This window comes from Elaeis guineensis, chromosome 9 (genome assembly GCF_000442705.2).
Source record: "Elaeis guineensis isolate ETL-2024a chromosome 9, EG11, whole genome shotgun sequence".
Taxonomy (NCBI): Eukaryota; Viridiplantae; Streptophyta; class Magnoliopsida; order Arecales; family Arecaceae; genus Elaeis; species Elaeis guineensis.
In genome coordinates, this window is record NC_026001.2 from 7,645,705 (window position 1) to 7,659,889 (window position 14,185).

The 14,185-nt window shown below is 38.8% G+C and overlaps 1 protein-coding gene across 2 annotated transcripts; it reads right to left on the reverse strand.

Moving 5' to 3' along the window:
• Positions 1-408: 408 nt before the first annotated feature.
• LOC105051823 (protein FAR1-RELATED SEQUENCE 5) lies at positions 409-5,207 on the reverse strand. 2 transcript variants are annotated; one of them, XM_073243831.1, is made up of 4 exons: positions 5,033-5,207; positions 2,650-4,716; positions 1,792-1,904; positions 409-1,049 (listed from the first exon to the last, which is right to left on the reverse strand). In XM_073243831.1, the coding sequence occupies exons 2-3, from the start codon at positions 4,705-4,707 to the stop codon at positions 1,836-1,838; spliced, it is 2,127 nt and encodes a 708-aa protein (XP_073099932.1). In that variant the 5' UTR covers positions 4,708-4,716; positions 5,033-5,207; the 3' UTR covers positions 409-1,049; positions 1,792-1,835. The 2 variants fall into 2 exon arrangements, with proteins under 2 accessions (XP_073099932.1, XP_010930749.1); XM_010932447.4 differs by having other exon boundaries at positions 2,266-4,716; positions 5,033-5,205.
• Between the last annotated feature and the right edge of the window lie 8,978 nt (positions 5,208-14,185).

Consider the following 14,185-nt stretch of genomic DNA (forward strand, 5'->3'; position numbering starts at 1 on the left):
TGCTCTAACTTAAATTTTGGATCACCGTACTCCTACCCTCCAAGGAATGTACACTAAACGGACGTTTTACATATAAAAATGCTCTTATAGCAGTAATTGAGAGTAGGGAGGTAATAGTCTTTATAATGTCCAAACAAACTACTTCAGAAAGGGGGACAATATTTGATGTGTTCTTGGCAAAATCTAGAGAGCTATCAACCCATAATAACAGCACACACGCACACACCACAAAAGAAAAAAAAAAAATTTAAAAAAAATAAAAAAAAAAACTTTACTTGAATAAGATAATCCACAATTATCTCAAATGCTTCTCACCAATGGTAGCAAAAATACAAGCCCAAGGAGACTCAAAAAAGTAACCCGCAGAAATAAATTTGCTCCCGCTAGCATGCAAAATTGCCATAAAAATGTCAAAATAAAAGGAATCTTTGATAATCATATAAGCTCTCTCTCTCTCTCTGTGTGCATGCATATGTACATGTTGCAACTTCTACATTATAAACAAATATATTCATCAATATCTAAAGAAAACATAGTCATTTGGGATAATTGTCTGTAAAACTTGACTTCTATACAGTACTGGGATGGTGAGTATTGTTATTGTTCATACTGTTTTTTGGGTATATATAATAGGAAAAAAAAAAAAAAAAGCATAGCCCCAGAAGTAGTTCCCTGAATTCTTCTCTTGAGTGAAAGAAAACATACAAATCAAATGATATGATCATAGGGCACCCTCCATCCTTGGTACATGCACTCGAGAGAGAGGTTCTAAGTATAAACCCAGAGGTGGTGGTTCGAGTAGTGTTTTAAAGAGGATATAATCATACAAAACACCAAGCCATCTTCGAAACTCTTAGACTGGGTGTGAATGATCACCTCATCTCTCAAAGCCATGTGCATCCTGCAGCAGCCAAGTGCTACATTAACAAAAAACACTGAAAACATGACACCACAGAGAAGAAGTCCAGTCGGTTGCTGCAATGTTCATGTCTTGATGATGTTTCAAAAATAACTCCATGCGTGCCGCACCTCTCACACTACACTTCGAACTGTAATAGGCAGCATGAAGCTCTTAAAAACCAAACAATAACCAATTCAAAGCACAAATGTGAATGCAAATATGAAACAAAACAACCAAAATAGGTCCATGAAATATATAAATTTCTAATTACAGAACACTGTGGTCAGGACCATGATTGACAACACTAGCTTGAGTCCTCCCAATCTTGTACAGTGAAGGTAGAAAATCATGTTATTCAAGATCAAACATGAAACAACACCAGTCATTGGATATGCAAGAAAACAGTCTAGAACCTTAATGCATATTTCTCTAAAGAGGAAAAGAAGCTAGGAACCATGAAGAAAGATTATTATAATGTAAGAACCACAACTTGCTCCTAATCAGGCAAGCAACCCAACCTATTTTTAACCATTTGCCCACATGTTACTCATAAATTTGCAATTACATCTGAAGCTTGTCAGGTGCCATAACTTCCCCCACAAGCATGTCACTGATGCCACAAGGAATGAAAATTTTATACACTTGAGATTCACTTAAGATTCATCGTATAACTGCTTTAAGTTTTTTATGACGATGAAAAGTTGGAAGCAAATGCCAATGAAGGGAAAGGAAACGTCAAAACATCACATAGCACTTCATTTTCGACCAAAAAATTGAATAGGCTATGTTAATATTAATCATAAATAAAATTAATATTAAGAAAAAAAAAGCAGTAAAGCAATTGCTAGCAGTATATCTCAACCGCATAGCATTATAGTTTTAGAACATACACAGAAAAATTTCACATCAGAATTTGAATTCTACAATCCCCTTGTCAGTTCTCCAGTAGTCCAACAGGGAGCTTTGCTGTCAATAAGTCCAGAGAGCATCTGGGAAGCGAGCCCTGCAGAACATATAGCACATCATCAACAATTCTTATACAGAAATCAAGCTTTCCACCGTGTAAACTTTTAGAATATGCCTTTGCTACTCAACTATGCTGAGTACAGTGCAAGTATTCTAAGTACAGTCTAGCATGAATATAATGAAGCAATCACCAAAACCATGCAGTTATTTCACATAATATAATTCCAATAAATATGCTTCCACTAAGAAAACAACTTGCTGGATATATACTGTTGTCAAACAGTTGCTGATTTTACAGTAAACAGATGACTCCTGCATTATAACTAGATTAATATCAATCCCAACTAAACAATGTCTGAACTTAGGTCCTTCTAAATTGTAGTTTATAATAATATTACCTAACTAATCTGAAGTTCCTCAGGAGGTCTTGCTTGTAGAATTTCGCATACATGATCAAATAGTTGATCTGACTGATTTTGAACAAACGTATATCCCTCAACAGTCTCAGCAGCTCTTGCTGCAACTATACTGATAATGCGACAGAGAGAGCTAAGACGCATTGCTTTAGATGATGAAGGGTCAATGTCAGTTGCAAGCCCCAGGTTGTCCCTTAAGGACCCAACTTTAGCATCCTTTTTCCATCTTTTTAGATAGTACTGTGGTGGGAGCTCTTTAATATTTATAATATCAAGTGCTTTCAACACATGACGACATTGGATCCCAACAAACTCAAACTTTTTGCAACTGCAAACCAGTGTACCATTTAAAGAGTCAAATCTTACCAAGTGTACTTTAGGGTTCTCCTCACTGATAACCTTATACTCATAGATTGTCTCAACTGCACCAGAATTGTGTACCATACAATCCATCGACATTTCAAATTCCCTTTGAAACATTTCAAACACTGCAGGTGTATATTCACTGGCTGCTTGCCTCAACATCCGAGAAGGAGCTATAATTGAGATACTCGGAGTGGCATGAAAGTCAGCCTGTAATTCTGCATTCCGTTGCTCATCCAGCATTCTTTCAAAATGCTTAAGAAACTGAAGTAGATCTCGTTCTGGGCTCAAGTACTCCTTTAGCATGCCACTTATGCTGTCCAAACGTTGTGTACTTTTCATGTCTGCACAAAATGTCTCACGTCCATATGCCACAGCCCATTTTTCCCTATCCTCAAATAACATTTTCAACCATTCATTGCCTTTGAGATCATACTTTTCTAACATGTTTTCCCATGCTGACACAAACTCCTCTTCCTCTTCATAATCAAAGAGACATCTGCTGAAATCATATGCAAAAGTTCTGGAACCTTGAAAGACTTGGCCTAAGTACTTAGATGCATTCTGGTACATGTGCCACACACAAACACGGTGAGTTGTACATGGCCACACCAAATTGATAGCATTCCTAATTAAAGGATTTTGATCAGTTAGAATAACCCGTGGTTGCTTACCATACATTGCAGTCTTAAAGGTCTCAAACAACCACCTGAAAGATTCTTTAGTTTCATCATATATCAATGCTGCACCAAAGATGACAATTTGTTTATGATGATTCACTCCATAAAAGGGTGAGAAGGGCCTAGAACAACTATTAGTTTTGTATGTTGTATCAAAGCAGACTGCATCACCAAAGTAATAATAGTCAGCCATAGACTTTCCATCAGTCCAAAATACATTTGTAACTCGGTCTTCTTCATCAAGTTGTATCGCATAATAAAAGGAAGGGTCATTCACTTGCCTTTCTTGCATGTACTCTAGCATTGCGCCCACATCTCCTGGCTTGATAGCATCCTTACGCTTTACAGGTAAATAATTTTTATACTCCATAGAAAGAAAAGTGAGATGTTGAGAAGATGCATCTTGTCCACTCGCATGATCATGGATAGCTTTTGCTGCCACGCTAGAATCATCCACAGAATTCACTTCAACATTTCGAATCTTATTAGCAGCTCTATGCGATTTTAAAGTGTGTGCTGTTCTTGCTGTTACAAACTCATGGTTGTGCATTGGCTGAAATTCAGTCACGCGATATCTGCCATTCTTCGCAAGTTTAATGACCATTCTCGCAAGGCAACCGGTCCTCTCATTTGGCCGAATACGATGTTTCTCCACCTGAGTTTCGTCTTTCTTATTCCCATAGTATCCTTCTTTGTAGCACACGTAGGTCCTTGATATAATAACACCAGAAGATCTTCGGTTCACCCAAGCCTTTCGGACATCAAATCCTATCCTTTTAGCATAGTCATTGTAGAACTGATAGGCCTTTTCATCATTCTCGAACTCCATATCGACTTTTGGAGCCCAACTTTTATCAGCAGCATCTTCCACAGAAAAAAAGGTGACCTGCCGATAGCCCCCGGCTTGCCTGACCAAACACTCCATCATAGCCTTCTGTGATGCCGCATTCGCTATAACAGCTCGAGCCTTCTTTGCAACTCTATGCGACTTCAATGTGTGAGCTTTCGCAGGTGCGACAAGCTCATGGTTGTGCATGGGGTGGAACTCACTCACCCTGTATGTACCATTTGCTGTAATTTTGATTGTCAAATGTGCAAGGCAACCGGTTCTCTCATTCTGCCGAGGTTTCTTCACCTCACTCTCATCTTTCCTGTTGCCCTGGTAACCTTCTTTATAACAAACATACGTCCTCGATATGATGACTCCTGAGGCTCTTCGATTAATCCAAGCTTTCCGAACACTGAATCCAACTACTTTAGAATAGTGATTATAGAATTGGTAGGCCTCCTCATCACTCTTGAATTCCATATCTACTCTCGGCACCCAACTCGTATCATCAGCATCCCCTGATAGAGGGTCAGGCTCGGCCAATTCTGCCATTATCTTCACCTAAAATTAAAATTTAAAAAAAAAAAACTGATTTTTCTCTGGAAAAAAGCAATCTTTCAAAAAATCGAACTAAAAGTCAGCATCAAATTGGACAAAAATCTATGTAAGCAAGAGATAAACAGCATGAACTAGGAAAAGCCGAGCATTTCTCCAACAATTGCTCTAAAACTCATTGGATAATCAAAAATAAGCAAGAAAAACTCAAACTTGAGTTCCTAGGGCGCTTTTCGCGTACTCAAAAACCGATATAACGAAGAAGATTGCGAAAAATCGAGGAAAAGAAAAAAGAGAAATCCAAGCCAAGAAGAGGACTCACCTTGGCCCAGTAACGTTACATCCAATGCATCCGTGCGATCTGGACCTATTCCTTTCTCTTCTAAGAGCTCTAATTGCAGAGATGGCGATCAGAGAAGGAGAGAAGTCACAAGGAGCGAGCCAGAGCCAGAGCCAGAGCCAGCGAACCGGGCGGGGGGGGGGCGGGGGGGGGGTGGAGGGAGAAGGAGAGGGGAAGGAGAAATGGAACCCTACAATTCCAGTTGGAAGGGATCGTCTTCCAATTTGGTCCGGAGGTGCAAAGCAAATTGGGAAAGTAGTTAGGAGTTGGCGACAGGTGTCCGTATCTTGTTCGAAGTTGAAGGTCATCTCGTCCAAGTGGATATAAGGAGGCGGGGATTCCAACGAAAACACACAAGACGGGGAGATGGTTAATCACGCAAAAGATTTGTGGGGCCCGAAAATCGCTTTCTAACCTTGCTGGTATGCTGGTTTTACTTTCAGCCTCCCCAAAAAAATTTTCGACGCTCCGTTGATAGGGCTTGCGCCAATTGACATTGGATCCACGTTCATATTTATTTTATTTAATAGATATAGATATAAATATTAATAAAATAAAATATTTATATTTATATATATTTAATATATATATATATAATAAATATAAATACAAATTAGATAATTAAATTTTATGATCATAAAATTAAAAATATTATTAAATATATAAAAATCAAATTAATAATACGTGAATTCTCAAAAATTAATGAAAAATATATAAAATTAAATAAAATTATTAATATAATTGAATATTCAAATATTGATCGAGTAGTTGTCTATCCATACCCACATTCTTTTTTTTTTAATGAATACGACTATGAATATGAATATTAATTGAATAGTCAAATTTTCGTCCATACCTGAATAGATTCGGATATTGAAACAAATTCAGATCGATGTTATTTAATCTGCTTTCACTCTTATGCATTGATGCTAAAAATTTTGTAGAGCCAGCAATTAATCATCCATGAAAAGTCATAGTACATGCAATAATTTGGCATTTTATTTATTACACATCTAGATGTGTTCTACAGCTTAGGAAACTAGGCATTGCTATTCGTCCATAAGCTCATACATTGTTCACCTTGCACGCCATTACTTAAAAAGAAAAATTGCAAAATCTCCTAAGATTTTCCAAAGGAGAAGAAGATCAGGTCAAATAATAAAAAGAAACTCATGAATAGAAAAGTGCTGCTCTTCTTCGAGTTACACGTGCGAAGGAAAGCCAATCAAGCAGATTGGGCTGCAAGAGAAGATTTTCAGCTAGGCTCTCAAGCCTACACTCCATCAGACTTAGCTATGCTCTAAATGTTGACATCTTTAATGTACTCTTTTTTTTAAAGAAATAAAAAAGATAGAGTATTCGTACAAGTCACGTATAAATAGAATAAAAATTATATTGGACAGGCACTATATAATATCATACGAGGCGGACTTTCTATTTTATCATAGTTCTCTTAATGCTGATCCGAAATAAGAAAACTGAAACTCTAAGAATCCAACTAATAGAGTCATTAGTCTCATAATTAAACATAAACAAGCATATTATACTCTTTATTTCTCATTTTCATAATATGCTTTTTATCGATATATATTACGTGGCTAAGTGATATACACCAAATAAATTAATCATTAAACAAATTAAAACGCACCTTTAAAAAAATCGATATATAGATTTCGAGATATGGAATTCATTAATATATAGTATATAGCCATATGGTGCACACTAAGCAAATCAATCTAGGAACCTAATACATATTTTCAAGCAAATTAATATATAGTTTTAAAAATATTATGTTCATCAATACATACTATATGATGAGTGCATACACATCGATTTCATGATACATACTACAAGCTTTTTTAATAGATATCTAATAGTGATCCAATACATACATCTAAGTAAATTGAGACAGTTTTTATAATATGAAGTTCATCAATATATAGTACACAATCAGATGATATACACTTAGTAAATTAATTATCTAGCAATCCAATATATATCTCTAAACCAATTGATACGTAGTTTTCATAATATTATATTCACCAATACACACTACATAGTATGGTGATACACTCATTAACTTTCTGATATATACTACAAGCACTCTTTGATGCATACCTAATAATGATCTAATACATACATCCAGATAAATCATTACACAATTTTCAAAATATACTTTTTATCTAAAAATATATATTGAATTATTATTAGGTATATATATATCAAAAAAGCTTACAGTATGTATCAAGAAATCAATGAGTATATATTACCAGGTCATATTAGTGTATACTATGTATCGATTTGGTTAAAAATATGTATTAGATTGCTAGATGACTAATTTACTTAGTAGTATTAGTGAACTCTATATTCTGTAAACTATGTATCAATTTATTTAGAGATATGTATTAACTTACTTTATGATTAATTTGTATATTATGTATAATATAACCATGTAATATGTATCAGCTAAAAGATATATTAAAAATAAAAAACAAAGAGAATATCCTATTTTTTTAATCACAGAACTGACAACTCCATTAGTAGAACAGGTTCTTGACTTTTAGATTTATTCTTTAAAATTAGTGTTAAAAAAAATATAACAAACTATAAAATCTGTCCCATAATTTTTCTCTAATACTTACCCCATATGATTTTTTTTCATATGAATATGAAAAAAAAAAGTCAGGAACTGAAATATCATGGAGCAGCGGTAGAGCTACCCCCATAAATGTCCACATCATCTCTTTGAAATGCTTCGTGACAAAAGAGGCAATCCAATCAGTTGTATAGTTCATCTCACAATAATATGCCTAATTGCCAACAAGATGCACTCCTGCGATAACCTCCAAATATCATATAAGAGTGGATGGCTGGAAGTGCTCTTTCTTGACCTTAAATCCATTCCACTACTATAGTAAAGTGACCCTCAATGATGAGACAGTCAACTCTCAAGATTAGCCTCGCATAATTGATGCCTACGTAGGCCACCTACAGCTCAGCATCTAGAATAGTGGGCTCAAAAAGATGTCTACCGCCCATGGCTACCATCCTTGAATTTAGTCTGTGGATAACAAACTTAGCTCCTTTACTGCTCATCACATTGCCATCAAAATTGACCTTGAGATACCTTGGAGGTTGGGGCTCCCATGAGATGAACACCCTACAGGTGGCTGCATGAGCAGAGAGGGACTCCTAGGAATCTGTGGTCCTCAAGACCAAATCAATTAATAACGAGTGAGTACTTTCAGCAATCTGACTCAAAACTCTTTCTAAGAAAAACCTCATGCGTAGCCTTTTGAACTCGAACACTATGTTGTTTCTATTCAACCAGATATGATAAGCAATGTAGGCTACTCTAATACTCAACACTAGAGTAGCCTCAATGCCAATGCTCTGTCGCAGAGCCTCAAGGAAGGACTGCACCTATGTCTCTGTCTCGGCCACAATCAGAAAAAAGCTGGACAGTCACCAAATCTATTCAACTCTCGAGTGGAGGAAAAGAATATGCTCCATGATCTCATCCTCCCTTCCGCAGTGAGGACAAGTGGGCAGAAGGGCCACATCCCTGCCTCTCAGTATAGATCTAGTAGAGAGACGGCCCCAGGCAACCTTCCACACGAATATGCTCACCTTTGGATGAACCTCGAGTCTCCAAATCCATGCACCATCTAATTTCCTGACTAGGTCCCTCCTATACAAGTCATAGAGGTCCCTCACCACCACCCTTCGAATAGAGGATGATCTCCACACCTTTACATCCTAACTCCGATGGACAAGAATCACCTATGATAGAACGCTCTCAGCCAACTAATCACCAAGAGGATGGGTAACTACTGTAGTGCTCCACCCCTTCTTTTTTTTATTAGAATGAAATAGATTGCAAATCCACAAGGACTCTCCAACTTCGATACTCACAAAGGTCGACCATTGGCTCAGCAATAGGTTCATTATCTATGGGTCACGTAGAAGATCTACAGTTCATCCATCCCTCACTAGCCATATGCCTGAGTTATCACCTCCAAAGCATGGAAGCAAATCTCCCTCCATATAAATGAACACCTCTGCTCAGCCTAAACCTCAGTGCCATACGATCATGTTTTATACTTGGCTCTCATCATCATGCTTTAGACGCTATCCGACAAAAGTAGGAATTTGACTGCACGCCTGGCAATCAGGGCCTCTCGCCTAAACATAATAAATGGGATACTAAGACCCTCATCCTTAATCGACTGGTAGATCATGTCCCAAGCCAGGAGATGCACACCTCCTCCTTGATGTGACCCCACAAGAATCTCCTAAATTACTGCTCAAGCTGCACCAAGCACGTCTTCAGTAGGACAATGTTTGGGAGAAGGTAGATAGGCATGGAACTAAAAACAAACCTCACCAATATCAATATGCTTATCATAGACAATGCTTTGGCCTGTCACCCCTAGAGCTGCTCCCAAATCATCCTCTCCTTTCCAGAGCACTCCATCCTCCGTGGTCTCCATTCAGTGATGGGGACCCCTAGATAGTGCAATAGTCTATTTTGCTCCTCAGTACCCAACATCTCTGTAATCGCATGTCTCATCTGGACCTTTATCTTTGGGCTGAAGTAGATCACTGATTTAAGAAGATTCACTTTCTGACTTGAGGCCAAGCAGTATTCCTCTAAAATCCCTACAAAGTTGATTACATTTCCGACAGACGTCTGGCCCATCAGTAAATAGTCATCTGCAAAGAGTGTGAGATAGATTGAACCCCTAAAGCTGGCATATAGAGATCTAAGTCTGGCCCTAGAGACATAGCCTTAAAGCACGACATAACACATCAGCACAAACAATGAAAGGTAAGTGAAAAGGGGGCAACCTTGACGGAGGCCAAGTGTCGACCAGAAGAAATCCATTTTGGTGTCGTTGATCACAATCACAAAAGTTGGGGCCCCAACACAAGACATGATTCAAGTGATCTGTACCGACTATGAAATCCAAAACACACTAGTACTTGCTGCATAAACTATCAGCTCATCTGGTACGAGGCTACAATAGATCAGAGCTCTAAGGAGGTCATGCATAAATTCTAGCACAAACACAATATTGTCGGTGATACTACGGCCAACGATGAAAGCACCTGCTTTGGACCAATGAGATGAGAAAAAATCTATCTCATTAAATCCACAAGAATTTGAAATACACCTTATACAAGATGGTGCACAAGCTAATCAATCGGTAGTGATTCGGCTTCCAAATATTCTACTTCTTCAGCAGAAGAGTAATAAAAATCCTCTTTCAAGCCTCCAGTATGTACAAATAACTGCTGAATTACCCCCGCTATCTAAAACTAAGTAATAATCTAATATTGGCTGAAGAAGAGATGGAAACTATCCAGGCCAGGCACCTTATCCTTTGCCAAGGACAAAAGCATCCCTTGAACTAAAGATATAGTTTCAAAAAAGTTAACTTCGTACTATTACATATGTTTACTTTTTTAGGCTTTGTCTCCTATATATGTACCAAAAAAATAAAGATACCCATCAAGTGTCTCTATTATGCCGTTTAACAAAGAGAGATTTTTGCAAACCTTTTGAAAGAAAGTTGCCAGTTTACCACACTAGCAGAGTCTTCAACAATTGGACCAAGGGAGTTGGGATCAAGTCGCGTCTATCCCAAGAGGTGGAAGGTTAGCAGGACTTGATAAAGGGCTGCCCTTTATTGTGTTGCTCATTAAGCATTATCTAAATTCATATGGTAAGAATATAAAATTTTTTAAAGTGAGAGGCCCTACGCAACTTTTCTTTTTTCTGAAAAAGCAGTCAAGCCATGTATAGATAGAAATAATACATTTTAAAAAAATAAAAAAAATATTAATAAGAGAAAGAGAAGAAATCAAATTCTCTTTATCCTTTAAATTTAGCAAATAAATTAAAAAAATTGAACAAATCATCCTTGAATCACCACCTGATGCAAACAAACTTGATGTCCGTGAATGTTTGTTTGGTTGGGATTAATCTAGTGAGAAAAAATAAATCTCATATCAGATTATCATATTGGATATGAAAAATAGAAGAGAAATATGGTAAAAAAATTGATGGATCTCATATTTATTTTTTAGAGAAAGAATATAAAATAAATATCAAGAGAGTTGGTATTTGATAAATTTTTAAATGATGGTAATCTATATTTAACAAAGATACCTCCAATACATTTAATAAAGAAAAGTGCAAAATAAAACATTGATGACAATAAAAATATCGAGAAGGATAAAGCTGAGAAAATAGATTACATATGTAGTCGTTGAATTTATTTTGATATCTTTTCAGATTCATTCAATAAAGAGTTTTTGTAAAAAATAATTAAGATGCAGATAGCATTATGCAAAGGATTATGTAATTATAGTCATTATATAAAAACTTATACAAGATGACAATATTATTCAGGTATTAGAAAATTATTTTATGTTAATAGGCATATTTATAAATTTGATCAAATTTCTTTATAGGAATATCTTTAACCAAATATAGTAAATTTTTTCCGGCATCATTTTTTGAAGTAATTTTTCCACCAAGTTATTTCCTTCCCAATCATTTGTGTAGATAAATGATATTCAATAATCATGAAATTACGTCAGAATCTAGCATACCTCAACCAAACAGATCCTTAATAAAAATTTTAAATCTTTTAACTCACATTTCCTTTCTAATTGCCTTTGCTACGCGTGAGAGAGAGAGGATGACTCCTCTCTACAACCTTCCCTCGCTATGGTGTTTGAAATGATCAGAAGCCTTATCAAGCTATCCAAGTATAGCTTGCCAGATGATTAGATGATAAAAAAGAAAATGAAGAAATGCCAAACATCTCTAGACATTGGTCTAATCATTGTAACAGAGATGCCGCGAACCTGTCATCAATACTTTTCCTCCTAGTGCCAACACATCTCAGATGTCCCTAGGCAATATAGCTTAGGAAAAAGTAGAGCAGTTGCATGGGCGAAAACTTCTTAATCAGACAACCCTCCATGACTAGAAAACCACTGATGAACAATAGTGGCTTCACAGTTTTGTATTCCTCGCTAAATGCATGGGTTGCAACTAGTAACCAAAAAAAAACCATCGGCTCCCCGCCACTCTAATATTTGAATTGAGTGATCAAGTAATTATTAGAAAAAATTACAGCAACACCTTTAATTCTTCCTGACTTGCACCCACAATGTTTCAATTTTTTATTCTTTCAATTAAACCTCACAAGTCATCCGAGCTCTAGCATCAAATGTAAATGACTAATATATCGCCGGATTCCCGTTCCCACCCAAATACAACTTTTGTAATCTAGCTAGGTGAAATTCTATATCCAAACTTATCTCACATGATTCACATGTTTACAAATCCTCACTGAAATAGATGGTTGGATAACATTACCATCAAAACTTTTAGAATTTAATTGAAAAAATTAGAACTTTTAATGCAAATCACGAAATATTGAAGGAGTGTGCTATACTTTTTCCTAATTATGAATTCCAGACTTTTTCTCAAATGTGAGATTTCCACCCTCAAACTTCCCGGTTGGACGAAGATACATGATGCCAAACTGATGCAGCAGTCTGAACCACACAAGTTAGTACACCTGCTCAAGCTTTGCGACAGTATCAAAGAAATCATGGCCAGGTTCGTGACAAATTCAGTGGTATAAAGGATTACGGTAGCTTATAGCATTAATAGCTGTTGTGCGCACGTGTCAAGCAGATCGTCGGAGACTACACACTCCATCCCACGAAGTATTATCCACTTCGGCTAAGTCCGAACGGAGAGCGTGCCCCGTGTCCCCATCGGAGGTTGTCCCTGAAGCCCCTGAGCGGACCCCATCGGAGATTGTACCTCTCCGGTCCAGCGTCACGCAGACGGCCTCACAGTTTTATCTTTCGCCCTATGGGCAAAAAACACCTCGTGAGGAAGGTGTGCTCGTATCCCTCTTAAGCACATGCACACACCAGAGTTGCCCGATGTGGGACTATTAAAGGAGGTCCCTCCACAGCCTGCCCACAACATGCCCCCCACTCTGGAGGGTGCATGTGCGGACAGGGGGCGGGTGCCCCCTACCTGGCGCGCCACTGTTGTGCGCACGTGTCAAGCAGGTCGTCGGAGACCGCACGCTCCGCCCCACGAAGTATTGTCCGCTTCAGCTAGGTCCGGACGGGGAGCGTGCCCCGTGGCCCCCACCGGAGGTTGTCCCTGGAGCCCCTGAGCGGGCTCCACCGGGGGTTGTACCTCCCCGGCCCAGTGTCACGCAGACGGCCTCATGGTTTTGTCCTTCGCCCTATGGGCAAAAGGCGCCTCGTGAGGGAAGGTGTGCTCGTATCCCTCTTAAGCACATGCACATACCAGAGTTGCCCGATGTGAGACTATTAAGGAAGGTCCCTCCACAGCCTGCCCACAACACACGTGTCAAGCAGGTCGTCGGAGACCGCACGCTCTGCCCCACGAAGTATTGTCCGCTTCGGCTAGGTCGGACGGGGAGCGTGCCCCACGATCCCCATCGAGGGTTATCCCTGGAACCCCTGAACGGGCTCCACCGAGGGTTGTACCTCTCCAACCCAGCGTCACGCAGACGGCCTCACGATTTTGTCCTTCGCCCTATGGGCAAAAAGCGCCTCGTGAGAGAAGGTGTGCTCGTATCCCTCTTAAGCACATGCACACACCAGAGTTGTCCGATGTGGGACTATTAAGGGAGGTCCCCCCACAGCCTGCCCACAACATGCCCCCCACTCTGGAGGGTGCATGTGCGGACAGGGGGCGGGTGCCCCCTACCTGACGCGCCACTGTTGTGCGTACGTGTCAAGCAGGTCGTCGGAAATCGCACGCTCCGCCCCATGAAGTATTGTCCGCTTCGACTAAGTCCAGACAGGGAGCGTGCCCCGTGGTTTCCATCGGAGGTTGTCTCTGGAACCCCTGAGCGGACCCCACCGGGGGTTGTATCTCCTCAGCCCAGCGTCACGCAGACGGCTTCACGATTTTATCCTTCGCCCTATGGACAAAAGACGCCTCGTGAGAAAAGAAGTCAAACATCATTCTAGGTCTTCACCAATGGATGCAAATAAAATCGAGCAAACCCTGATGGGTTAAATACAAACAAAACAAACAGCTAGAGACACAAAACGTCA

Bases quoted from the DNA above. Each gene is read 5' to 3' on its own strand.
- LOC105051823 (XM_010932447.4), bottom strand. From the start codon at position 4,707: ATGGCAGAATTGGCCGAGCCTGACCCTCTATCAGGGGATGCTGATGAT.